This window comes from Cherax quadricarinatus, chromosome 35, assembly GCF_038502225.1.
Source record: "Cherax quadricarinatus isolate ZL_2023a chromosome 35, ASM3850222v1, whole genome shotgun sequence".
Lineage (NCBI taxonomy): Eukaryota > Metazoa > Arthropoda > Malacostraca > Decapoda > Parastacidae > Cherax > Cherax quadricarinatus.
Window position 1 is genome coordinate 21,325,362 of NC_091326.1, and position 26,741 is coordinate 21,352,102.

The following is a 26,741-nucleotide window of genomic DNA, read 5'->3' on the forward strand; positions in this document are numbered from 1 at the left end:
AAGCAAGCAGGCGTGGGCATGTTAGACAGAAGTGAGTGGAGACAAATAGTTTTTAGGACTTGACATGCTGTTGGAGTGTGAGCAGGTAACATTTATGGAGGGATTCAGGGAAACCGGCAGGCCAGACTTGAGTCCTGGAAGTGGAAAGTACAGTGTCTGCACTCTGAAGGAGGGGTGTTAATATTGCAGTGTTATAACTAGTGTGAGTGCACCTCTGGCAAAGCAGTGATGGAGTGAATGATGATGAAAGTGTTTCTTTTTCAGGCAACCCTGCCTTGGTGGGAAACAGCCGAGGTGTTCATAAAAAAATATAAAAATAATAAAAAAGACGGGTGGTGTGTTGCGGTATCTGCAGAAAAAATGTTTTTCTGTGGAAACAAAGAAGAGAATGTACCAAAGTATGAACACGTCTATGTGAATGTGAGGCCTAGATTTTGAACATTGCAGCAAGGAGGAGACTACAGTAGAGGCAGTGGAGATGTCATGTTTGAGAGCAGTGCATGGTGTGATGGTTGTGCAGAGAATTTGTAATGTGGAAATTAAAAGTTGATGTGGGGTCACTATATATACTAATTCATAGGTTTGAGGTGGTGTAGGCATGTAGATAGGATGGAGGATAGGATGGCAAAAAAGGTGTATAAATCTAGGGTGGAAGGTAGGAGAAGTAGGGTTTGTCCCAGCAACAGTTGGAGGGAGGGTGCAGAGGCTCTGAGTTTTAGGTATTTGAGTATTCAGCAGACTTTTTTTTTTTTTTTTATTATCACACTGGCCGATTCCCACCAAGGCAGGGTGGCCCGAAAAAGAAAAACTTTCACCATCATTCACTCCATCACTGTCTTGCCAGAAGGGTGCTTTACACTACAGTTTTTAAACTGCAACATTAACACCCCTCCTTCAGAGTGCAAGCACTGTACTTCCCATCTCCAGGACTCAAGTCCGGCCTGCCGGTTTCCCTGAATCCCTTCATAAATGTTACTTTGCTCACACTCCAACAGCACGTCAAGTATTAAAAACCATTTGTCTCCATTCACTCCTATCAAACACGCTCACGCATGCCTGCTGGAAGTCCAAGCCCCTCGCACACAAAACCTCCTTTATCCCCTCCCTCCAACCCTTCCTAGGCCGACCCCTACCCCGCCTTCCTTCCACTACAGACTGATACACTCTTGAAGTCATTCTGTTTCGCTCCATTCTCTCTACATGTCCGAACCACCTCAACAACCCTTCCTCAGCCCTCTGGACAACAGTTTTGGTAATCCCGCACCTCCTCCTAACTTCCAAACTACGAATTCTCTGCATTATATTCACACCACACATTGCCCTCAGACATGACATCTCCACTGCCTCCAGCCTTCTCCTCGCTGCAACATTCATCACCCACGCTTCACACCCATATAAGAGCGTTGGTAAAACTATACTCTCATACATTCCCCTCTTTGCCTCCAAGGACAAAGTTCTTTGTCTCCACAGACTCCTAAGTGCACCACTCACTCTTTTTCCCTCATCAATTCTATGATTCACCTCATCTTTCATAGACCCATCCGCTGACACGTCCACTCCCAAATATCTGAATACGTTCACCTCCTCCATACTCTCTCCCTCCAATCTGATATTCAATCTTTCATCACCTAATCTTTTTGTTATCCTCATAACCTTACTCTTTCCTGTATTCACCTTTAATTTTCTTCTTTTGCACACCCTACCAAATTCATCCACCAATCTCTGCAACTTCTCTTCAGAATCTCCCAAGAGCACAGTGTCATCAGCAAAGAGCAGCTGTGACAACTCCCACTTTGTGTGTGATTCTTTATCTTTTAACTCCACGCCTCTTGCCAAGACCCTCGCATTTACTTCTCTTACAACCCCATCTATAAATATATTAAACAACCACGGTGACATCACACATCCTTGTCTAAGGCCTACTTTTACTGGGAAAAAATTTCCCTCTTTCCTACATACTCTAACTTGAGCCTCACTATCCTCGTAAAAACTCTTCACTGCTTTCAGTAACCTACCTCCTACACCATACACTTGCAACATCTGCCACATTGCCCCCCTATCCACCCTGTCATACGCCTTTTCCAAATCCATAAATGCCACAAAGACCTCTTTAGCCTTATCTAAATACTGTTCACTTATATGTTTCACTGTAAACACCTGGTCCACACACCCCCTACCTTTCCTAAAGCCTCCTTGTTCATCTGCTATCCTATTCTCCGTCTTACTCTTAATTCTTTCAATTATAACTCTACCATACACTTTACCAGGTACACTCAACAGACTTATCCCCCTATAATTTTTGCACTCTCTTTTATCCCCTTTGCCTTTATACAAAGGAACTATGCATGCTCTCTGCCAATCCCTAGGTACCTTACCCTCTTCCATACATTTATTAAATAATTGCACCAACCACTCCAAAACTATATCCCCACCTGCTTTTAACATTTCTATCTTTATCCCATCAATCCCGGCTGCCTTACCCCCTTTCATTTTACCTACTGCCTCACGAACTTCCCCCACACTCACAACTGGCTCTTCCTCACTCCTACAAGATGTTATTCCTCCTTGCCCTATACACGAAATCACAGCTTCCCTATCTTCATCAACATTTAACAATTCCTCAAAATATTCCCTCCATCTTCCCAATACCTCTAACTCCATTTAATAACTCTCCTCTCCTATTTTTAACTGACAAATCCATTTGTTCTCTAGGCTTTCTTAACTTGTTAATCTCACTCCAAAACTTTTTCTTATTTTCAACAAAATTTGTTGATAACATCTCACCCACTCTCTCATTTGCTCTCTTTTTACATTGCTTCACCACTCTCTTAACTTCTCTCTTTTTCTCCATATACTCTTCCCTCCTTGCATCACTTCTACTTTGTAAAAACTTCTCATATGCTAACTTTTTCTCCCTTACTACTCTCTTTACATCATCATTCCACCAATCGCTCCTCTTCCCTCCTGCACCCACTTTCCTGTAACCACAAACTTCTGCTGAACACTCTAACACTACATTTTTAAACCTACCCCATACCTCTTCGACCCCATTGCCTATGCTCTCATTAGCCCATCTATCCTCCAATAGCTGTTTATATCTTACCCTGACTGCCTCCTCTTTTAGTTTATAAACCTTCACCTCTCTCTTCCCTGATGCTTCTATTCTCCTTGTATCCCATCTACCTTTTACTCTCAGTGTAGCTACAACTAGAAAGTGATCTGATATATCTGTGGCCCCTCTATAAACATGTACATCCTGAAGTCTACTCAACAGTCTTTTATCTACCAATACATAATCCAACAAACTACTGTCATTTCGCCCTACATCATATCGTGTATACTTATTTATCCTCTTTTTCTTAAAATATGTATTACCTATAACTAAACCCCTTTCTATACAAAGTTCAATCAAAGGGCTCCCATTATCATTTACACCTGGCACCCCAAACTTACCTACCACACCCTCTCTAAAAGTTTCTCCTACTTTAGCATTCAAGTCCCCTACCACAATTACTCTCTCACTTGGTTCAAAGGCTCCTATACATTCACTTAACATCTCCCAAAATCTCTCTCTCTCCTCTGCATTCCTCTCTTCTCCAGGTGCATACACGCTTATTATGACCCACTTCTCGCATCCAACCTTTACTTTAATCCACATAATTCTTGCATTTACACATTCATATTCTCTTTTCTCCTTCCATAACTGATCATTTAACATTACTGCTACCCCTTCCTTTGCTCTAACTCTCTCAGATACTCCAGATTTAATCCCATTTATTTCCCCCCACTGAAACTCTCCTACCCCCTTCAGCTTTGTTTCGCTTAGGGCCAGGACATCCAACTTCTTTTCATTCATAACATCAGCAATCATCTGTTTCTTGTCATCCGCACTACATCCACGCACATTTAAGCAACCCAGTTTTATAAAGTTTTTCTTCTTCTCTTTTTTAGTAATTGTATACAGGAGAAGGGGTTACTAGCCCATTGCTCCCGGCATTTTAGTCGCCTCATACGACACGCATGGCTTACGGAGGAAAGATTCTTTTCCACTTCCCCATGGACAATAGAAGAAATAAAAAAGAACAAGAGCTATTTAGAAAAAGGAGAAAAACCTAGATGTATGTATATATATATATGCATGTGCGTGTCTGTGAAGTGTGACCAAAGTGTAAGTAGGAGTAGCAAGATATCCCTGTTATCTTAGCGTGTTTATGAGACAGAAAAAGAAACCAGCAATCCTACCATCATGCAAAACAGTTACAGGTTTTTGTTTCACAGTCATCTGGCAGGACGGTAGTACTTCCCTGGGTGGTTGCTGTCTACCAACCTGGCATTTTAATGAATGTGCTGTTGGAGTGTGGGTAAGGTAACTCTTATAAAGGGATCCTGGGAAAGTGGTTAGCTGGACTTGAGTCCTAAAGATGGGGAAGGCAGTGTTTGCACTCCGAAGGAGGGGCAGGAAACTTTTACTCAAGGTGATGTTAGCACACTTTTGGCAAGATTGAGTGAATGGTGGTGGTGGTGAATGTATTTTTTTTTTCTAGTAACCATACCTTTGTGGGAAATAGCTGTTGAGTTCAAAAAAAATTAAAACCTTCCTGCCCACCTGCCTCTTTCCCTCCCTCCCTTGCTGTGCTTGCCTTGCCTTTTCCTACCTTACCTACCACCTGTATTAGCTTTTATAAATTTACTCTTATTTATTATTAGCTTCATCAGTATTCTTGATAATTTTTTATATTTTTCTGATTGGTATATTTTTGTGTTACAATAGATGTCGACAAAGCAATAAAGGCTGTGGCCAAAAAGCAAGAAGCACGGATGAAAAGTATACATAAAGATCAACTCCTTGAGCCATCAGGATTAGAGTGTGTGTCAAGCCCTGAGCACCATCAGATAAACAAGCCAAGCCATCAGCATCATCATCAAGAAGACAGTAGAGTCAAGTCTCCTGGCAATCAGATACGGACCCCACCACGACGTAGGTGCTCTCTTTTATGTTAGGTATAGCTTTTTAAAACTAACAGACAACTGCTAAAACTTTAAAAATAGAGTTGCAATATTAGTTTTAATAATTATGTGCTGCTGCTCCCATTTTGTGAAAGGTTATTATTTTCTAAATCATTTCAGATGTTCTCTTGGTCACAAAATATCATATTGTTATCTGTTTGTTTGTTTCATATACAATTTTAATTGTTATTACCTTTTCACTAATTTTCCCTTTTTGTGGATTTGTATTAGTATATTGTTGTTACTGGTAACATTTTTTTTTGTTTTTTTTTTTTTACTTGACAGCCGTCTCTCGACAAGGCAGGTGACCCAAAGAAGAAAACACATTCATCAATGTTCACTCAGTTTTCATCTTTCCAGAAATGTACTGACATCACAATCAGATTACCTCTTCAGCTATATCATCCCCACCCCTCCTTCAGGATGCAGGCACTGCCCTTCCCACCTCTGGGACTCGAGTCTGGCTATCCAGTTTCCCTGAATCCCTTCATAAAAGTTACCTTGCTCACACACAAACAGCATGTCAATTAAAACATTTATTTTCATTCACTCCTATCTAACATGCACACATAAGCCTGCTGTATGCTCAAGCCCCTAAAACTTGTGTCCCTTACCCCTGAGATGATCCCTTCCTCTTCTACCCTACAATTATATACCCTCTTTGTCAACCTATCCCTGTCCATCCTCTCTACATGCCTAAACTACCTCAACAACCCCTCCTTAGCTCTCTGAATAATGCCCATAGTCACCCCATATCACTTTTTAGTTTTTATACTTCAAATTCTCTGGATGATATTTATCCTATATATTGGTCTCAAACGTGACACCTAAAATTTTACAGAATAAATAATTGTAGGTGTTTTCATGGGGAAGTTGAAAAAATCCAGCCTCCATAAGCCCGGCATTTTACCAGGAGCGAGGGGGCTAGTAACTCCTCCTCCTGTATAAATTACTAAATGTAAAAAGAAGAAACTTTTTTTTTCTTCTTTTTTTTTGGGTCACCCTTCCTGGGTGAGAGACAGCTGGCATGTTAAAAAAATGTTAGAATGTAGAAATAGTGTGCTGTTTTATATAGTTATTTTAAACTGTATTCTAGGTCATTTGTATCTTTGGCCCCCTCACTTGCTGCCATAGTCACATTTTCTTTAATGCAGAATTTTGATGTCATGTACTGTATATACAGTATTATTGTTTTTAATCACCAATGCTAATTTCAAGTAAGGCAATGAAATAAGTTTCAATGTGAGGTGATTCAACAGGATTAGACACTCGGGTCTGTGGCTGTAGAGGAATGAGTGCACACCACAGGCTCAGCAAAGAATGGGTAAATGACTCCTATTTTAAAAAAAGAGGTGTGTTAATATTTGCCAAGTTCACATGCATTCGAAGATACCACTGTGTGCAGTGTTTGTTTAATGCACATTGAGGAAGTGTTTTGAGTTGTTTCTTTATTGCACGTAGATTTAATGTTTATTATTTTCAAGAAAGTATTTATAGCAGGTATATATTTTTAAATGGGTGTATTATTTTTCACATTTTCATTTCAGGAGGTAGATGTAATTTGTGTCTGCTTGTAATACTTTTTTTTTTCTTCACTGGTAATTTCCTAACATGACAGGGTAACCTAAAAAAAGAAGTGTGTAACAAATTCAGTGAAGAGCAGGGATGCCATTAGATACAGTCTGGGAGCACTGTCTCAACATCAATGGTCCAGGACTTCAACTTACTGAAAACATATCAGAAATACTGCCAGAATAAAGACACAAAATTTCAAGATACTGGACAGCTTCATGGGAGGTTCCTTGATACTGATGAGGGACTCTTACTCCGAAGAATTAGACAAGACCTCATCTTTGGATTGAATCTGATTGCTTCCTAATGACCCCTGTGGGTTTAGTGCCCCTCTCTTTCCAATGAATGCAATGATAATACAAGTGCCAGATCATCCTAGGTATGATGATTTTGTGTCCCAGCTATCGGGTAACATAAACAGCTTGGATGACAGCCTAGCTCTTGAAACCTGACCAGTCAGGCTAGAAGAGCCAAATTCCTTGAAACTGGTCACAAGTATACAGGATCAAGTACCATTGTGGTATAAGCTCAAAACTTTTCAGCTCTAAATTTTTTGGTCATATTTGCTCATGGCTCCATGGGAAAGTGGAACAGAATGCTTCCTCCATAAGCCATGCGTATCGTAAGAGGTGACTGAAATGCCAGGAACAAGTAGCTAGTATCCCGTTCTCCTGTATACATTACTAAATTTAAAAAGAGAAACTTTTGTTTTTCTTTTTGGGCCACCCTGCTTCAGTGGGATACGACCGGTTTGTTGAAAGATGATGATTTGCTTATGGCAGACAATTGGAGGTTGTGATGATGCATGTATGTTGTTTACTATGAGCTGATTTGCTGGATTTGGTCATGTTCTTTGACAAATTTTTTAGTGGGTCCTAGTGAGAGTGGCTGCATTGTTGGCAGTAAATTCTTTACCATACTTCAAGGCACTGCAGCATTTCTACTATGTAAATAAAGGGTGTTGACTGCTATTTTCCAAAAAATAGAATTTTAATTCTCTGTTTTATTTTTGAAGCAACCTTAGTTACTTTGCCTCTCATATAGTTATGTGGGCTCCACAGCCCCTGCTTATTACCTCTTAATTTTTGTTTTTGAAATAAATTAATTAGGTATGATATTAATGTAAGCTTATACCTCCATTTATAAACTATAAATATCCAAATGAATTGCAATTTACAGAACATTAATTATTCTGTAATCACTTAGATTGAGCACATTAATGAAATTTTTAAAAGTGAGATGATCCAACAGGATGGTACAACCAGGGTAGTGGCCCACAGGAAATGAATGCATATCAACAGTGCAGCAAAGAATGGGTTGATGATTACCATTACATGCAAAAAGGTGTGTTAATATTTGTTCAAAGAGCACAAATACAGTATTTGGGAATTCTTCAAAATGCTAAGTGTGTGTGTGTGTGTGTGTGTGTGTTACTACATTATTGGGATGTATATGTACTCATTGATTTGTTTTGGGGTTTACTATGAATTAGTATTTGTCTACTTTCATCTTCATTTTTATTCTAGTATCCTACCTCTAGTTTACATTTTGATGTGAAGAATTACACGTGCAACATCTGGGTTTCTCTATTTGTGGACGTTTCGCCATCCAGTGGCTTTATCAGTGTAATACAAGGCCATAATGTGAAGACTGAAGAACTCTATAAAGCCTCTGGATGGCGAAACATCTACAAGTAAAGATATCCGATGATGCACGTGTCTAATTCTTCATCTTGTGGGTATTGTATACTATTCATGAACACTTTTTGAGGTGATTTTATTTTTCACATTCTTATTTTATTGAATAGGATCACAGTTTTCCTGATTTAATTCACTCAGCAAGAATACAGTATTTAACTAATTCTTCAAGTACAGTACCGGTATTGCCAGATTATTTAGTAACATTTTAAATATGGGTACATGTTCCTGTTATTTATATTATCAGATTAGTAGTATAATATAGTATGCTAAGCATATTGTATGTCACTCATTTGTAGTATGTCATGTGGTGTATGCTATACACATGGAATATATGCATTGTCTTATAACAGTGTTTAAAATCACTAGGGGACAAATATTGTTAACATTTGTGATTCTGATAGAGCTTGATACACAACTTTAGAGATTGTAAACAGTAATTGGTGCCTTAAGGTCAGAAATTTATGTCACGACTAACTTCTGTAGAGTACCGGAGAGAAATTTCGTTTCATTGATTCCAAAACTGTTGTTTAAATTGTTTTGGGTATGCGTACAGTAGTTCAACTCCACCATTGGTAAAGAGAGACAAATGTAGCTATGTGGAATCTTTTATTGATGATATCTTAGCTATGCAGTTGGTTTTATCAAGACACAAAGAGATCTGTTTGTGATTTTAAAACTCAGTGCATTGATGAAACAGCCAATGAAGGATTCCATAAAATTTCATCTCTTTTTTTCCAATGTGTCGATATTTCATACCACTAGGTTTCCAGCTGTGTATACAGTTAATGATTTTCTTTTATAACAAAATGCCTTCTGATTTGTTTTCTAGTCATGAAGTACATTAAAAAATTCAGATTTGTTTCCCCCTCCCTCTCAAAAGGTAACTGAAATGTATATAACTATTCTAATTTTGGATAAGGCAATATTTTATTTTGCAGTAAAGCCTTACCTTGCTAAAATTTACATAAAAAAAAAAAACTCTAGGTCATTTATAAAGAATTTTGTTAACTGTATATTTCACTTGTCTTCCTTCGGAAGGAGAGATGCAAGTCATCAGCTAGAGTATTTCTTAAAATTCTTTTGCACTTACAATTGCTTGTTTGTGCAGGGTTCCTTTTTTTTTTTTTATACTTTTGACCTCATTTGTTTTTTTTTACTGCATTCATTTAAGTTCTAGATTTAATTTCTTTCTCCATGGGGAAGTGGAACAAAATTCTTTCTCCATGAGCCATGCATGTCATACGAGGCGACTAAAATGCTGGGAGCAAGGGGCTAGTAACCCCTTCTCCTGTATACATTACTAAATTTAAAAGGAGAAACTTTCGTTTTTTCTTTTGGGCCACCCTGCCTTGGTGGGATACAGCTGGTTTGTTGAAAGAAGATGATTTAATTCCTTCCTCCATGGGGAAGTGCAAAAGAATCCGCCCTCTGTAAGCCATGCTTATCATAAGAGGTGACTAAAATGCTGGGAGGAAAGGACTAGTAACCCCTTGTAAAAAGAGAAAGTGCTTCTTTTTCAGGTCACCCTACCTTGGTGGGAGACGACCGGTGTGTTTAAAAAAAAATTCTTCCTGTGCTGCTTGAAATTTTATGTGGAAATTAATCAATATTGTTGTGTTTAAATACCATTTTACATGTTTGCCCTCCTGAATGTATGCTTCTCCACTATAGCTTTGCCAACTATTTTTTCTCCCATTGTCCCACTGCTTACTCCTGCTCCATTTTTCTCTGTTTTCTTAACCCTCTGACTGTCCAAACATAGATCCACGTTTGGAGCACTACTCGAGCAAACGTAGATCTACGTTTGGACAGTTTAAGGGTTAAAATTTATTTTACAATAGTCACACCATCTCAATTGAGAGTCATTTGATGTAATAACCACAAATTTTAGAACATATGTATTTCTTTAACCCTTAAACGGTCCAAACGTATATATACGTTTTTTCAACATCTGAAAGTATGTAAGAAAATATAGATCTTTTTTGTTTTACATTTGAAACTGTGTAAAAAAACTTTTATCTACATTTTTTTTTGTTATATTTGAAAATATGTAAAAAAAAGTAGATCTACTTTTGGAGCACTACGAATTTGAACGTCGATCTGTTTGTACCGTTTAAGGGTTAAAGTGTTAATTTTTGTATGCTACTGTTGAAGCATTAGATAGCCACATTATGCAAAGTATTAAATAAAAAAATTTCTGCAAAATAGAATGGTCAATGATATAATGGGATTCAAAATAAATGGCCAATGGTATAACAGGCTTCAAAATATATGGCAGATGGTATAATGGGATTCAAAATAGAATGGCCAATAGTATAATGGGATTCAAAATAGAATGGCCAATGGTATGATGAGATTCAAAGTATTAATAATTTTATTAACCTACAGGTGAAGATATGGTCAATGGTGAAGTGTTTCAGTCGGAAGGAAACAGCACCATGAGAAACATGAGTCCAAATAATAAGAGTAATGTCAGCCCTAACACAATCAGTTCTTGTCAAGCTGGGGCAAGTGCTAATAGGAAGATGGGAAGTTTTATGACAGCACGAATGCCTCAGAAACAGCGTGAGCTATTCCAGCGGATTGAGCAACAGCACTCAGTTCACCATGACCAAGAAGACCCACTGGCTGATGGGGGCATGGAAGAAGTATCACCTTGTACCAGCAATGTTAACTGGTACTCCAGTGATGAGGAGGCTGATAATGCTTCATTTACCAAGACACAAGGGCAGGTAATTATTTTCAGTATCTTTTGTTTCTTTGTTCTCACTAATATGAGAATAAGATTGCTTATTTTGTGTGTGTGTGTGTGTGTGTGTGTGTGTGTGTGTGATGAGTCTTTATTAGCAAATTTTGTTGAGAATAAGCTGAGAGGGATCACTCAGATGAGGATGACTGTAGGGCAAATTGACTTAGTGGTTATAAATAAAACTGCGAAGATGTTAGATCTACCTGGAGGGTATTACGGAGATCAGTGCCCCACGGCCCAGTCCATGACCAGGCCTACCAGTGGATCAGGGCCTGATAAACTAGGTTGTTACTGTTGGCCGCACATAGTCCAGCATACAAACCACAGCCCGGCTGATCCGGCACTCACTATAGGTATCTGTCCAGTTTGCTCTTGAAGGTAGCCAAGGGTCTATTGCTAATTCCCCTAATGTCTGGTGGGAGGCTGTTGAACAGTCTTGGGCTCCAGATACTGAATGCATTTTCTCTTAGTGTACTAATGGCACTCCTACTTTTCACTGGGGGTATTTTGAACTGCCTGCCCAGTCTTTTGCTTTCATGGGGAGTGATTTCTGTGTGCAGATTAGGGACTGGTCCCTCTAGGATTTTTCAGGTGTAGATTATGATGTATCTCGCCTGCACTCCAGTAAATATAAGTCAAGTGCTTCCAAGCATTCCCAGTAGTTAAGGTGTTTGACAAAACTTACATGTACAGTAAAGGTTCTCTGTACATTCTCCAGATCTGCAATTTAACCTGCCTTGAATGGAGATGTTAATGTACAGCAGTATTCCAGCCTCGAGAGAACAAGTTACAGTGGACCCCCGACCAACGAAGGCATCGTCTAATGATAAATTTGGGTAACGAAGTGTTTGAGTGTAAAAATTTTGGCCCGACCAACAATGAAAAACTCGACCAACATGATTCATCCCAAATGCGTCCACGTGTCCCGTCTGGCCTGAGCGCACCTTAGCTGCCCTGCCTTCAGTTAGTGTGCCAGTGTGGTCGCATCCATGCATACATTCAGTACATTTTGTATTATTCCAGTGTTTTTTAGTGCTTGTAACTGCAAAATAAGCCACTATGGGCCCCAAGAAAGCTTCTACTGCCAACCCTGTGGTAAAAAGGGTGAGAATTACAATTGAAATGAAGAAGGAGATCATCACAAAGTATGAAACTAGAGTGCGTGTGTCTCCGAGCTGACCAGGTTGTATAACAAACCCCAATCAACCATCACTACTACCTTGGCCAACAGAAAGGCAATCAAGGAAGCTGCTGTTGCGAAAGGTGCAAGTATGTTTTTGAAACACAGATCGCAAGTAGTTGAAGATGTTGAGAGACTGTTATTGGTGTGGATAAACGAAAAACAGATATCAGGAGATAGCATCTTAAGTGATCATATGTGAAAAGGAAAGGCAGTTGCATGACGATTTAATTAAAAATAAAGGTAAAGTGTCATTTATTCTTCATTACACAATATACATATGTATACATGTATTGTGCATCTATCCTTCTGTTTGTGTGTAGGAAAATGTATATTTCATGTGGTAATTTTTTTTTTTTTTCATACTTTTGGGTGTCTTGAATGGATTAATTTGATTTCCACTATTTCTTATGGGAAAAATTAATTCAACTAACGATAATTTCATCTAACGATGAGCTCTCTGGAATGGATTAATATCATTGGTCGAGGGTCCACTGTATTTAAAAAGGGTTATCATTGGCTTGGCATCTCTTCGTTTTGAATGTTCTCATTATTCATCCTACCATTTTCCTAGCAGAGGTGATAGTTGAACTGTTGTAATCCTTGAAGGTGAGATCCTCAGATGTTACCACTCCCAGGTCCTTCACATTACTTTTCTACTCTACTGTGTGATAGAGTTTGTAGGTATACTCAGTTCTATCTATTATTTCCTCCAGTTTTCCATAGAGGAGTTGCTGGGGGTCACCATATTCATATGGCTGAGGATGGGTTGTTGAGGTGGTTTGGGCATATAGAGAGGATGTAGGGATAGGATGACAAAGAGGGTATATAACTTTGGGGCGGAAGACAGGAGGGGTAGGGGGTCATCCCAGGAATGGTTGGTGGGGAAAGGGTTAAAAGTGTCTTCGAGTTTTAAGGACTTAAGCATCCAACAGGTTTGTCTGAAAGTATTAGACAGGAGTGAATGGAGACAGTGTTTTTAATGGGTGTGTACTGCAGTGTGAATGAGGTCATTTTTGTGAAAGGATTCAGGTAAACATGTTAGCCAGATTTGAGTCCTGGAGGAGGGGCAAGGATGTTGCAAACAGAGGGTACTCTGATTGTGATATTGGCACACTTCTGGAAAGACATCAGTTGAATAAATGATGGTGAACATGTTACCTTCTTTGGGCCACCTTGCCTTGATGGCTGTTGAGTTAAAAATATATACCAGTCTTCAGGGGCATTGACTCACAGAACACCTTCCTAGTAGACTCCAGGCATACAGTATGTATGTGGCTAGCTGGTCTAGTGGCTAGCGCGACGGGCTGGAGTTTTGAGACTCTATGACCGCGGGTTCAATCCCGGCCGGGGGTATGGTTTATTTGCAATCGTGTCATTACGATTTCTTAAGTCATGTTGACGGCAGTGAAGGGACTTGAGCTAGAGTTCGTCACGGCCACGCTAGCTGGAGATTCGTCTGTAAAAACTTGCATTTGTGGTCACAGAGGTGCCTGTGCTAACTTTCCTATGGTGTAGAAATATACCTAGTTGGATGAATCTTATTGTGGCTAGCTGGTCTAGTGGCTAGCGCGACGGGCTGGAGTTTTGAGACTCTATGACCGCGGGTTCAATCCCGGCCGGGGGTATGGTTTATTTGCAATCGTGTCATTACGATTTCTTAAGTCATACAGTATGTATGTTTTTTAACTCAATGGCCATCTCCTGAAGAAGAAAACACAATCATTATTATTCATTCAGTCATTGTCTTTCCAGAAATATATTGAGTGGGGGTGTACCAAAGTATCAATATTGGCTAATTTTGATGGTATTGATATCAGTGAGTACTGGCTAATTTTAAAAGTACAGTGGTTCCTTGAGTTACGATAATCTGTTCCAGAAGACGTATCGTACCTCAAAACTATGGTAACTCAACCCTAAAATATGTATATGGTTTTATGGTGATTTGTTTCAAGATGCCAGAACACACCCAACTTGCCCTTGGATATTTTGCTTTTTATCCCTTTGACTGTTTCGTCCGTATATACATATACGTCTTACAAATCGATGTTTTTGACGTAATAATACGCCAAAATTCTAGCGGCTTCAAATCAAGCAGGAGAAAGCTGGTAGGCCCACATGTGAGAGAATGGGTCTCCATGATCAGTGTGCGCAGTATAAAAAAAAATCGGGGAGCCAGTGGTGCATTGTGGGAATGCCATTTCAGTAGTCCTTGTTCAGCATGCCTAGCAGTAAGAAATATCTGACTCCCCGGCGAATCTGGGACTCTTCTCTTCCCAAGTGATAGCTCTAACACAGATGGAAGTGCCAGTGAAGATGAATTTATGGTTTTGAGGAGTTTGTGACCGAAAGGAATGCCCAGGATACCAGAAGGAAGGAATGAATGAATTAAAGAAAGAAAGGAACTTGCAGAGGCAAGCCTGTAGGCATATGGGTGACATTCAAAAGTGGGCCATTGCTAAATGGGAGGTGGACACTAAAAGAAAGCTAGCATCAGGTAGGGTAGGCTCCAAAACCTGGTGGTCCCTGGTCAAGGACAGACAAGGTTATCTGCCTGATAAACTCATTCCACCTCTAAATCGACAGGATGGGACCACTTCTACTAGTAGTCAAGAGAAGGCGGACCTCTTTGCTGAACACTTTGCTACCAAAATGCAAGTTCCTGATCCAGCAAGGGACCCTCCTTGGCTAGCTGCAAGAACTGTGTCAAAACTGTCAGTGGTGACAATAAGGCAGGAGGAGGTGCATTTCCTTCTTAAATCGCTTGACCAAGAAAAGGCTGTGGGCCCAGACAAGTTGAGCCCAAGATTGCTGAGAAGATGTGCAGACCAGCTAGCAGCACCTGTAACTTGCATCTTTCAGCACTGCCTAGTACAGTGTAAATGGAAAGAGGCAAATGTAATCCCTGTTCACAAAAAGAAGAGCAGAGCAGAAATCAGCAACTACAGACCAGTGTCACTCCTGTCAATCACTGGTAAGATCCTTGAGACAATAATCTCAAGGCAAATGACAGAGTTTTTTGACTACCACTCACTACTTTGTGATCGTCAGTATGGCTTCAGGAAAGGTTACTCTGCTGCTGATCTGTTGTTAAACCTCTCCACTAAGTGGCACCAGTCACTGGATGAATCCAAAGTCAGCTGTGTGGTAGCACTGGACATTGCTGGCGCTTTCGACTGGGTGTGGCACCAGGGCCTCTTAGCAAAACTTCAAGCACTGGGAATTGTAGGCTCTACGCTATGTCTCCTCAGTGATTACCTTCATGGTAGATCTCTAAGTGTAGTTCTCAATGGAACGGAATCAGCAAAACATCCTGTTGGGGCAAGTGTTCCACAAGGAAGCGTGCTTGGACCATTGTTATGGAATGCCTACTTCATTGACCTTCTTCATCTCATCCCAGAATCACATGCATATGCAGACGACTGTACACTGACATTCACTTATCCAAGAGAAGAAATGCCAGCTGCTCTAAGCTACATCAATCACCAGCTGAGAGCTATATCAGCTTGGGGAAATAGATGGCAAGTAACATATGCACCTGAGAAAATGCAAATGATGATAGTCTCTAGGCACCATGATGGTAATGCTGGTGCAGTAGTAAGGATGAATGGGAGGGTGTTGGCACCTGGAGAAGAAGTTGATATCCTTGGGGTGAAATTTGACTCCAAACTAACCATGAAGAACCATGTTGTAAATCTTGCAAACAAGGCAGCCAGGAAGCTTACAGCACTTCGCCGTAACTCGCATCTACTTGACAGTAGGAGTTGCAAGATTCTGTACGAGGCACATGTACGCTCACACCTTGAGTATAAACCATACCCCCGGCCGGGATTGAACCCGCGGTCATAGTCTCTCAAAACTCCAGCCCGTCGCATTAGCTACTAGTGGCTAATGCGACGGGCTGGAGTTTTGAGACTCTATGACCGCGGGTTCAATCCCGGCCGGGGGTATGGTTTATTTGCAATCGTGTCATTACGATTTCTTAAGACACCTTGAGTATGCTCCACTTTCTTGGTTTGCCTGCCCCCCCCTCTCATTTGCGACTGCTTGACAGAGTAGAGAACAGAGCAAGACGTCTCATCTCTCGCCTGGACCAATCCTGGATAGATCTGTCATTTCAGCAGAGCCTTCAACATAGGAGGGATGTGGGTGGCCTTACTGTTATGTACAAGGCCAATATTGTCAAAGTACCACACTTGGATCCACTTCGAGGACAGCGTGAAACAAGCTTTTATGCCACAAGACGGGCAGAAAGCAGCAACTTCACTCTGGCTGTACCCTTCTCCAGAGCATCACTCCATCTGAGATCATATATACCCAGGATGACTCGAGTATGGAACACATTCGTACAGCATAATGATGTCAAAGAGATAAAGTCAGTTGATCAAATGAAAATGCTGGCCCACAGATGGCTCCAATTTCATCCTGTTCCCTACTTGTATGTCTCACAACAATAAAAATGTTTTCAAATGAGCTGATGTAGGTAACTGCTCTTAGCTTGCCAATAAAGTTAGGAATCCTTAACCTGTAAATAGCTTGTCAATAAAGCTAGGGATCCTTAACCTTGTCAAACCCTGTGTAAAAAAAAAAACAAAAAGGGAGAGATCAGAGGAAGGAAGGTATGGGTAATGTTGCAATTGAGATGGTACTTATATACATGCAGTACCAGGTGGTGGTGTAATGCTGTGTCATGTACCCAGGCTGGTAGCCTGGGTACATGACTCAGCACATCCACAAGAAAGCCCAGATTCAACCACTCACACACCACAACAACCTGCACAACCACAACAACCTACACAACCACAACAACCTACACAACCACAACAACCTACACAACCACAACAACCTACACAGCCACAACAACCTACACAACCACAACAACCTACACAGCCACAACAACCTGCACAGCCACAACAACCTACACAGCCACAACCACAACAACCTGCCAACAGAAATACAGAAACACTTGTTTTATGTGTGAGGATTGTAAAACAAGACTGTGTACAACACCATGTTCAAAGAGTTCCACAAGCTGCAGCACCTCTAGAAAAGTGTCCAGTGACTGTACATTTGCATATATATTATAGAACAATAGTAATAAAAAAAATTTTGTTTTGTTGGTTTGTGTAAACAAGCTTTGTAAACAATGTAATGATGATAATGTTTGTGCAGTTATTGTGTTGCATACAATGAGTGTATATATGTACATTGCACCTTACTTTGGTCTCACAGGCCACATAAGTTTTTTTTTTTTTTTTTTTTTTCAACAAGTCGGTCGTCTCCCACCGAGGCAGGGTGACCCAAAAAAAAGAAAGAAAATCCCCAAAAAGAAAATACTTTCATCATCATTCAACACTTTCACCACACACACACATTATCACTGCTTTTGCAGAGGTGCTCAGAATACAACAGTTTAGAAGCATATACGTATAGAGATACACAACATATCCCTCCAAACTGTCAATATCCCAAACCCCTCCTTTAAAGTGCAGGCATTGTACTTCCCATTTCCAGGACTCAAGTCCGACTATATGAAAATAACCGGTTTCCCTGAATCCCTTCACTAAATATTACCCTGTTCACACTCCAACAGATCGTCAGGTCCCAAGTATCATTCGTCTCCATTCACTCCTATCTAACACGCTCATGCACGCTTGCTGGAAGTCCAAGCCCCTCACCCACAAAACCTCCTTTACCCCCTCTTTCCAACCCTTTCGAGGACGACCCCTACCCCTCTTTCCTTCCCCTATAGATTTATATGCTTTCCATGTCATTCTACTTTGATCCATTCTCTCTAAATGACCAAACCACCTCAACAACCCCTCTTCTGCCCTCTGACTAATGCTTTTATTAACTCCACACCTTCTCCTAATTTCCACACTCCGAATTTTCTGCATAATATTTACACCACACATTGCCCTTAGACAGGACATCTCCACTGCCTCCAACCGTCTCCTCGCTGCTGCATTTACCACCCAAGCTTCACATCCATATAAGAGTGTTGGTACTACTATACTTTCATACATTCCCTTCTTTGCCTCCATAGATAACGTTTTTTGACTCCACATATACCTCAACGCACCACTCACCTTTTTTCCCTCATCAATTCTATGATTAACCTCATCCTTCATAAATCCATCCGCCGACACGTCAACTCCCAAGTATCTGAAAACATTCACTTCTTCCATACTCCTCCTCCCCAATTTGATATCCAATTTTTCTTTATCTAAATCATTTGATACCCTCATCACCTTAGTCTTTTCTATGTTCACTTTCAACTTTCTACCTTTACACACATTCTCAAACTCATCCACTAACCTTTGCAATTTTTCTTTAGAATCTCCCATAAGCACAGTATCATCAGCAAAAAGTAACTGTGTCAATTCCCATTTTGAATTTGATTCCCCATAATTTAATCCCACCCCTCTCCCGAACACCCTAGCATTTACTTCTTTTACAACCCCATCTATAAATATATTAAACAACCATGGTGACATTACACATCCCTGTCTAAGACCTACTTTTACCGGGAAGTATTCTCCCTCTCTTCTACACACCCTAACCTGAGCCTCACTATCCTCATAAAAGCTCTTTACAGCATTTACTAACTTACCACCTATTCCATATACTTGCAACATCTGCCACATTGCTCCTCTATCCACTCTATCATATGCCTTTTCTAAATCCATAAATGCAATAAAAACTTCCCTGCCTTTATCTAAATACTGTTCACATATATGCTTCAATGTAAACACTTGATCTACACATCCCCTACCCACTCTGAAGCCTCCTTGCTCGTCCGCAATTCTACATTCTGTCTTACCTCTAATTCTTTCAATTATAACCCTACCGTATACTTTTCCTGGTATACTCAGTAAACTTATTCCTCTATAATTTTTACAATCTCTTTTGTCCCCTTTCCCTTTATATTCTTTTTAGTAATCTTTACAGGAAAAGGGGTTACTAGCCCATTGTTCCCGGCATTTTAGTTGACTTTTACAGCACGCATGGCTTACGGAGGAAAGATTCTTATTCCACTTCCCCATGGATATAAAAGGAAAAGTAAAAGACCAAGATAAAATCAAAGAAAACTCAGATGAGTGTGTATAAATAAACGTGTACATGTATGTGTAGTGTGACCTAAGTGTAAGTAGAAGTAGCAAGACGTACCTGTAATCTTGCATATTTATGAGACAGACAAAAGACACCAGCAATCCTACCATCATGTAAAACAATTACAGGCTTTCGTTTTACACTCACTTGGCAGGACGGTAGTACCTCCCTGGGTGGTTGCTGTCTACCAACCTACTACAATAAGTTACTTGAAAAATTAAAATATTGGAAAATACAAGAAACCTTTGAATGGCAGTAAAAATAATTTTACCAGGTGAGCAGGTGAGCAGCATTCGCTGCTATTGTCATACACAACTCATTTTCTGCCACCTTTGCACCTCTATATCTCGGTAAATATTTTTTGGGGGGCTTAAAACAATCAGCAAATTAATCTTGGTAAGATTTTTTTTTTTTTTTCTTTTTTTTTTCAAATATTTTGCGACACAGGGAAACAGTTTCAGAATTGGGGTTGTGGCAGTCATAGGGTTAAGCACTCTTGGATTTTCTGAGTTGTAAATAAGCATAGGCTTCAACTTGAAATTACCAGAGGCATTGGAGCCCAACAGAAGAGAAAACCTATCATTATTGGCTTATGTGCCTGCAAAATAGCAGGCAGGAAGGAAACAGACAGACACAGGCAGATAGACAGATTGGTTAAGATTTTGGGAAATGTTGAATGAGTGCATGGGGAGTTTTGAACCAAGTGAGAGAGTACTTGTGGGTGGTTGGGGATCTCAATGCTAAAGTGAGTAAAAATGTTGTGGAGGGAGTAGTAGGTAAATTTGGGGTGCCATGGGTAAATGAAAATGGGGAGCCTTTAATTGAGCTATATGTAGAAAAAGGTTTGGTAATAAGTAATACATATTTTATGAAAAAGAGGATAATAAGTACACAAGGTGTGTTATAGCACGTAATTAAAGTAGTTTGTTAGATTATGTATTGGTGGATAAAAAGTTCATGAGTAGGCCTCAGGATGTACATATTTATAGAGGGGCAACTGATATATTGGATCATTATTTAGTTGTAGTTACAGTTAGAGTAAGAGGTAGATGGGACAAAAGGAAAATGGCAACAGCAAGTAAGAGAGGTGACAGTGTATAAACTAAGGGAGGAGGAAGATATGGGGGTTGAAGAGGGTTGGAATAGTTTTAAAAATGCAGTCTTAGAATGTGGGGCAGAAGTTTGTGGATATAGGAGGGTAGGTGCAGGAGGAAAGAGGAGTGATTGGTGGAATGATGAAGTAAAGGGTGTGATAAAAGAGAAAAAGGTAGCTTATGAGAGGTTTTTACAAAACAGAAGTGTTATAAGAAGAGCAGAATATATGGAGAGTAAAAGAAAAGTGAAGAGAGTGGTGAGAGAGTGCAGAAGGAGAGCAGATGATAATGGGAGAGGCACTGTCAAGAAATTTTGCAGAAAATAAGAAAAAATTTTGGAGTGAGATAAGCAAGTTAAGAAAGCCTAGGGAAAGAATGGATTTGTCAGGTCAAAATAGAGTAGGGGAGTTAATTGATGGGGAGCTGGAGGTATTGGGTAGATGGCGGGAATATTTTGAGAAGCTTTTAAATGTAGATGAAGAAAGGGAGGCAGTAATTTCAAGCACTGGCCAAGGATGTATAACATCTTTTAGGAGTGAAGAAGAGCAGGATGTTTGTGTGAGGGAGGTGCGTGAGGCATTACGTAGAATGAAAGGGGGTAAAGCAGCTGGAGCTGACAAGATCATGACAGAAATGTTAAAAGCAGGGGGGGATATAGTGTTGGAGTGGTTGGTATTTTTGTTTAATAAATGTATGAAAGAGGGGAAGGTACCTAGGGATTGGCAGAAAGCATGTACAGTAGGGCCCCGCTTTACGGCGTTTCACCTTACGGCGTTCCGCTAATACGGCGATGTCAAATTATGACCATAATTTGCCATATGGCAAGCGGTCTTTCAAATACGGTGCGCCCAACCCGGTTTGTTTACATTCTCTGTGACCACATCTATTATGTCAGAAAACTTCCAAAATTTCAAGTGTTTTAAAGTTACTGCGTATTTTATATGTACTCTGATAATTATACTTATGTGTACCTGTACCTAAATATGCTTACACACTGTGCTGGTGTGCAGGTACACATTAAAATCACCAAGTCTCTCTCTACTCATGACGCCAGTACTACGTAATAATAATCACTCTTTTGCATACTAAATGTCTTATTTTACATTAATATAGGCATTTTCATTAATCCATCTATGATATTTTCCTCAAAATTATATATGAAACCCATTACATAGCACATAAACATGATATACGTATACACTCACAGAATAAAAATTTACGTAAATCTGAGATTTGTTTACAAAGCAGCTGTGTAGGTAGTGTCGGAAGAATTACGTTTTCTCTAGTCAAACTGGGGGATAACTGTAGAAAAATATTCTTTTTGTATGCCTTCACTCTATATATAACAATTCACAACCCTTGTGGGTTTAGTACTTGTTATTATGATAATAATAATAATAATGTAATATCTTCATTCATTCTAAAAATAGTGTGTTGCTGTTTGTTTGTTCTGTACTAACTTGTACACAATGTAAGAGTATTTGTATTGTGAGATAATTATTATTATAATAAAAAAATTGAGGTAAATTTTTTACAAACTCTTACAAACGTATGTGAATGAACTAAAAGTTAGACACTTATTAATACACATTTATTTCGCCTGACCAAGTGATCGCCCACTACCTGTTCAGTTTGTATTCTTATATTGTCTGAACTCTGTATCTCGTTCTCTCTCTCGTTTACTCTTTCGTTAACTAGTTGGCTCTCATTGACGATGGTGTCTATGCTTAGCTGTGATAAAAAGAAGAGTCGTAAGCCTCTTACTTTAACCCTTTCAGGGTCGACGGGCCCTCTCCCATACTTGTTCTCAAGGTCGACAAATTTAAAAAAAAAAAAAGTATTTTTCTTATGAAAAGATAGAGAATATTTTCCCAATCATAATGACACCAAAAGTATGAAATTTGATGGAAAACTTACGGAATTATGCTCTCGCGAAGTTAGCGGTCTCGACGATGTTTACGCATCGGCGATTTTGCCCAATTTGAGCCCTATTTTCAGCCAATTCCAGTGCACTAGTCGACAAAAATCATAACTATTTTGCTAGAACTCCTTTTTTTCTATCGAATGAGTACAAGAAACCACCCATTTACAGATTTCAACTATCCAATAAAGTGGTCAGAATTTAGTAATTTTGCCAATTTCACACAAATTTCAAAAGATGCCAATTTCCAAATAGGGTCCAGAATAAACAAGAAAGACATTCCTGGCACTAAAATAACATTTCCTCTGTTCATTAGTCATGTCCCCACGCCCCTCTTACATTCTTTTGCGTTCCAGTTTGAATTTTTATTCTCACAAAAAATAGAAGATTTACTGTTATGCAGACTGCTGCATTAGTGTAGAAATGGTATAAATAATATCAGCGCACTTGTGAAAGAATATTAGACTCACCAGTTGACGTGTATTGGACGCCTAGCATGATTTGTTTACTTTTGAACTTTGGCAAAAATCGAAGATTTCTGCTACTTTGAGCTCAATTTCAAGGTACTTTTTATTGTAAAACCAATCATAATCATCTCAATTTCTGTAATATGTCTTCCATTCTATAAAATGAGACCAGGAAAACTAGAATACCATCATAAATACCATACGAAAATACAGTGCAAAGTCACTGTTTTAAACCAAAAACACTGTCAAATTATTTTTTTTTCTCATTACGCACTGTGTGCTGCAGGATTTTTTTTATACTGCGCACACTGACCACATAGACCCATTCTTTCATATGTAGGCCTACCAGTTTTCTCTCACTAGATTTGAGGGCGCTAGAATTTAGGCATACTAGTACGTCAAAAACCCTGGTGCATAAGCCGTACTAGTACGTCAGAAACCCTGAAAGGGTTAAGTGCCAAGTTAGAGGATGATGGTGTGCCATTTTGATTTTATTCAATAAAACACCCTGCCACTCACCTCTCACACATTAATATTCATATTTTAAGGTAAATAATAAGTGTACTCTGTGTGTGTATCTTACCTTTTATTGTGTTTTTAATGCCTATTTCTATTGCTAACTAATATAAGTTAGTGTAAACTTGTTGTCTGGCATTTATTGCATATTTTATATGTGCTCTGATAATAATACTTGTGGACCTGCGTGGTAGCCGGGTGGAAGGACAACATTACGTTTTCTCTGCTCAGCCATCAGAGAAAACATATATGAATCTGCGTTTGGCCCAGCCACTCCCCCACTCTGCTTTTGTTTACAATTTTTGGCATGAATTATTTATTACTTCTCCCTTAGTTTATGATGGCATCTAAAGGTAGTTGTCAGAAACAATTAAATTCAGTGAACAAGGTATGTTGATGTTAATAATATGGCTCTGGGCCACAGTGTAGGTAGCCAGTAGGTGTAGCCCAGGCGGGCTACACCTACCGGCTACCTACACTGACTTCCTACAAATAAATACTACTCACCTCTCTCCCTATATTAAGACTACACATATTTTAAGGTAAATAGTGAGTGTACTGTATGTGTATTTTAACTCTCTGGGATGTTTTAAATATCGTATATTAAGTATGAGACGGGGAGCCAGTGCTACCTACACCTGACTTCCTACAAATAAGTACTACTCACCTCTCTCCCTACATTAAGATTACAAATACTTTAAGATAAGTAATGAATTTACTGTGAATGTATTTTACTTTGTGTGTTTTTAATGCCTAGTTCTATTACTAACTTAATATAATTTAGTGTAAACTTGTTGTCTGGCATTTATATGCATTTATAAATGGAAAAAATGGCGTTCTGCCTTCCGGCGATGTCTGCTTTCCGGCGACAGCCTGGAACCTAACCAGCCGTATAAGTGGGGCCCTACTGTATAATTCCTTTATATAAAAGGAAGGGGGACAAAAGAGATTGTAAAAATTATAGGGGAATAAGTTTACTGAGTATACCAGGAAAAGTGTATGGTAGGGTTATTATTGAAAGATTTAGAGATAAGACAGTGAGTAGGATTGCAGATGAGCAAGGATACTTTAAAGTGGGTAGGGGATGTGTAGCTAAAGTGTTTACATTGAAGCATGTATGTGAACAGTATTTAGGTAAAGGTAGGGAAGTTTTCATTTTATTTAAGGATTTAGAAAAGGCACATGATAGAGTGGATAGGGGAGCAATGTGGCAGATGTTGCAAGTATATGGAATAGGTGGTAAGTTACTAAATACTGTAAAGAGTTTTTATGAGGATAGTGAGGCTCAGGTTAAGGTGAGTAGGAGAGAGGGAGACTACTTCACAGTAAAATTAGGTCTTAGACAGGGATGTGTAATGTCACTGTGGTTGTTTAATATATTTATAGTTGGGGTTGTAAAAGAAGTAAATGCTAGGGTGTTGGGGAGAGGGGTGGGATTAAATTATGGGGAATCAAATACAAAATGGGAGTTGACACAGTTACTTTTTGCTGATGATACTGTGCTTATGGGAGATTCTAAAGGAAAGTTGCAAAGGTTTGTAGATGAGTTTGGGAGGGTGTGTAAAGGTAGAAAGTTGAAAGTCAACATAGATTAGAGTAAGGTGATAAGGGTATCAAATGATTTAGATAAAGAAAAATTGGATATCACATTGGAGAGAAGGAGTATGGCAGAAGTTAATGTTTTCAGATATTTGGAAGTTGACTTGTCAGTGGATGGGCTTATGAAGGATGAGGTTAACCATAGAATTATGAGGGAAAAAAAGGTGAGCGGTGTGTTGAGGTATTTGTAGAGGCAAAAAATGTTATCCATGGAGGCAAAGAAGGGATTGTATGAAAGTATAGTGGTACCAACACTCTTATATGGGTGTGAAGCTTGGGTTGCAAATTCTGCAGCAAGGAGGCAGCTGGAGCCAGTAGAGATGTCCTGTCTAAAGGCAATGTGTGGTGTAAATAGTATGCAGAGAATTCGGAGTGTGGAAATTTGGAGGTGTGGAGAAGAGGGGTTGTTGAGGTGGTTTGGTCATTTAGAGAGAATGGATCAAAGTAGAATAACTTGGAGATTGTATAAATCTGTAGGGGGAAGGAAGGCGGTGTAGGGGTTGTCCTCGAAAAAGTTGGAGGGAGGGGTAAAGGAGGTTTTGTGGGTGAGGGGCTTGGACTAACAGAAAACATGTGTGAGCATGTTAGATAGAAATGAATGGAGACGAATGGTTTTTGGGACCTGATGAGCTGTTGGAGTGTGAGTAGGGTAATATTTAGTGAAGGGATTCATGGAAACCGGTTACATATTTTTATATAGCCGGACTTCAGTACTGGAAATGATAAGTACAATGCCTGCACTTTAAAGGAGGGGTTTGTAATATTGGCAGTTTGCAGGGGTATGTTATACAGTGGAACCTCAAATATCAAACTTTTTTCGGTCCAGAAGGCTGTTCGAGTGCCTTTACCGAATGAATTTATTCCCATCAGGAATAATGTAAATTAGATTAGTCCGTTTCAGACCCTCAAAAATACACTTATAAAAGCACTTACAAAAATACACTTACATAATTGGTTGTGTTGGGAGCAGTTCGATTTTTGAGGTTCCACTATACTATATGCTTCTAAACTGTTGTATCTGGGCACCTCTGCAAAGACATTGATTATGTATGAGGAGGTGAAAATGTTGAATGATAATGAAAGTATTTTCTTTTTGGGGATTTTTTTTCTTTTTGGGCCACCCCTCCTCAGTGGAAGATGGCCGACTTATTGAAAAAAAAATTTGCTTCCTCTAGGTAGTAGGTTGTTAGACATCAACCACCCAGGGAGGTACTACCATCCTGCCAAGTGAGTGTAAAACAGAGGCCTGTAATTATTTTACACGATGGTAGGATTGCTGGTGTCTTTTTTTCTGGTTCATAAACACGTGGGATAGCAGGTATATCTTGCTACTTCTGCTTACACTTAGGTCACACTACCAGATGCATGTATAAGCATATATATATACACACACACTCCTCTGGGTTTTCTTCCATCTTCTTACTAGTTCTTGTTCTTCTGTATTTCCTCTTATCTCCGTGGGAAGTGGAACAGAATTCTTCCTCTGTAAGCCATGCGTGTTGTAAGAGGCGACTAAAATGCCGGGAGCAAGGGGCTAGTAACCCCTTCTCCTAAATTTAAAAGGAGAAACTTTCGTTTTTTTCTTTTGGGCCACCTTGCCTCGGAGGGATACGGCCGGTTTGTTAAAAGATGATGATTTACTTCCTCCATGCTACCTCCCACCTAGATTTTTTTGTTACTTTCATCACTTTACACTTTCCCATATTCACTTTTAGTTTCCTTCTTTTACCTACCCTCCCAAATCATCCACCAACCTTTGCAGCTGTGATGAGCCTTGATTGAGGCCTTGGAGCTGAAAAACTCTCAAGGCTGAGGGACTGACC

The 26,741-nt window shown here is 39.6% G+C and overlaps 1 protein-coding gene across 3 annotated transcripts in view; it reads left to right on the plus strand.

The window, feature by feature from the left end:
* Positions 1 to 26,741, plus strand: part of su(sable) (suppressor of sable) — a 109,718-nt gene that overhangs the window by 60,540 nt on the left and 22,437 nt on the right. For 2 of the 3 annotated variants that reach the window (XM_070091437.1, XM_070091438.1), the window contains 4 exons: positions 4,772 to 4,978; positions 6,267 to 6,359; positions 7,831 to 7,923; positions 10,668 to 11,011. In XM_070091437.1, coding sequence (XP_069947538.1) covers positions 4,772 to 4,978; positions 6,267 to 6,359; positions 7,831 to 7,923; positions 10,668 to 11,011 — 737 coding nt within the window. The remainder of the gene's footprint in view (positions 1 to 4,771; positions 4,979 to 6,266; positions 6,360 to 7,830; positions 7,924 to 10,667; positions 11,012 to 26,741) is intronic. The other variant, XM_070091439.1, reaches the window with a different exon arrangement.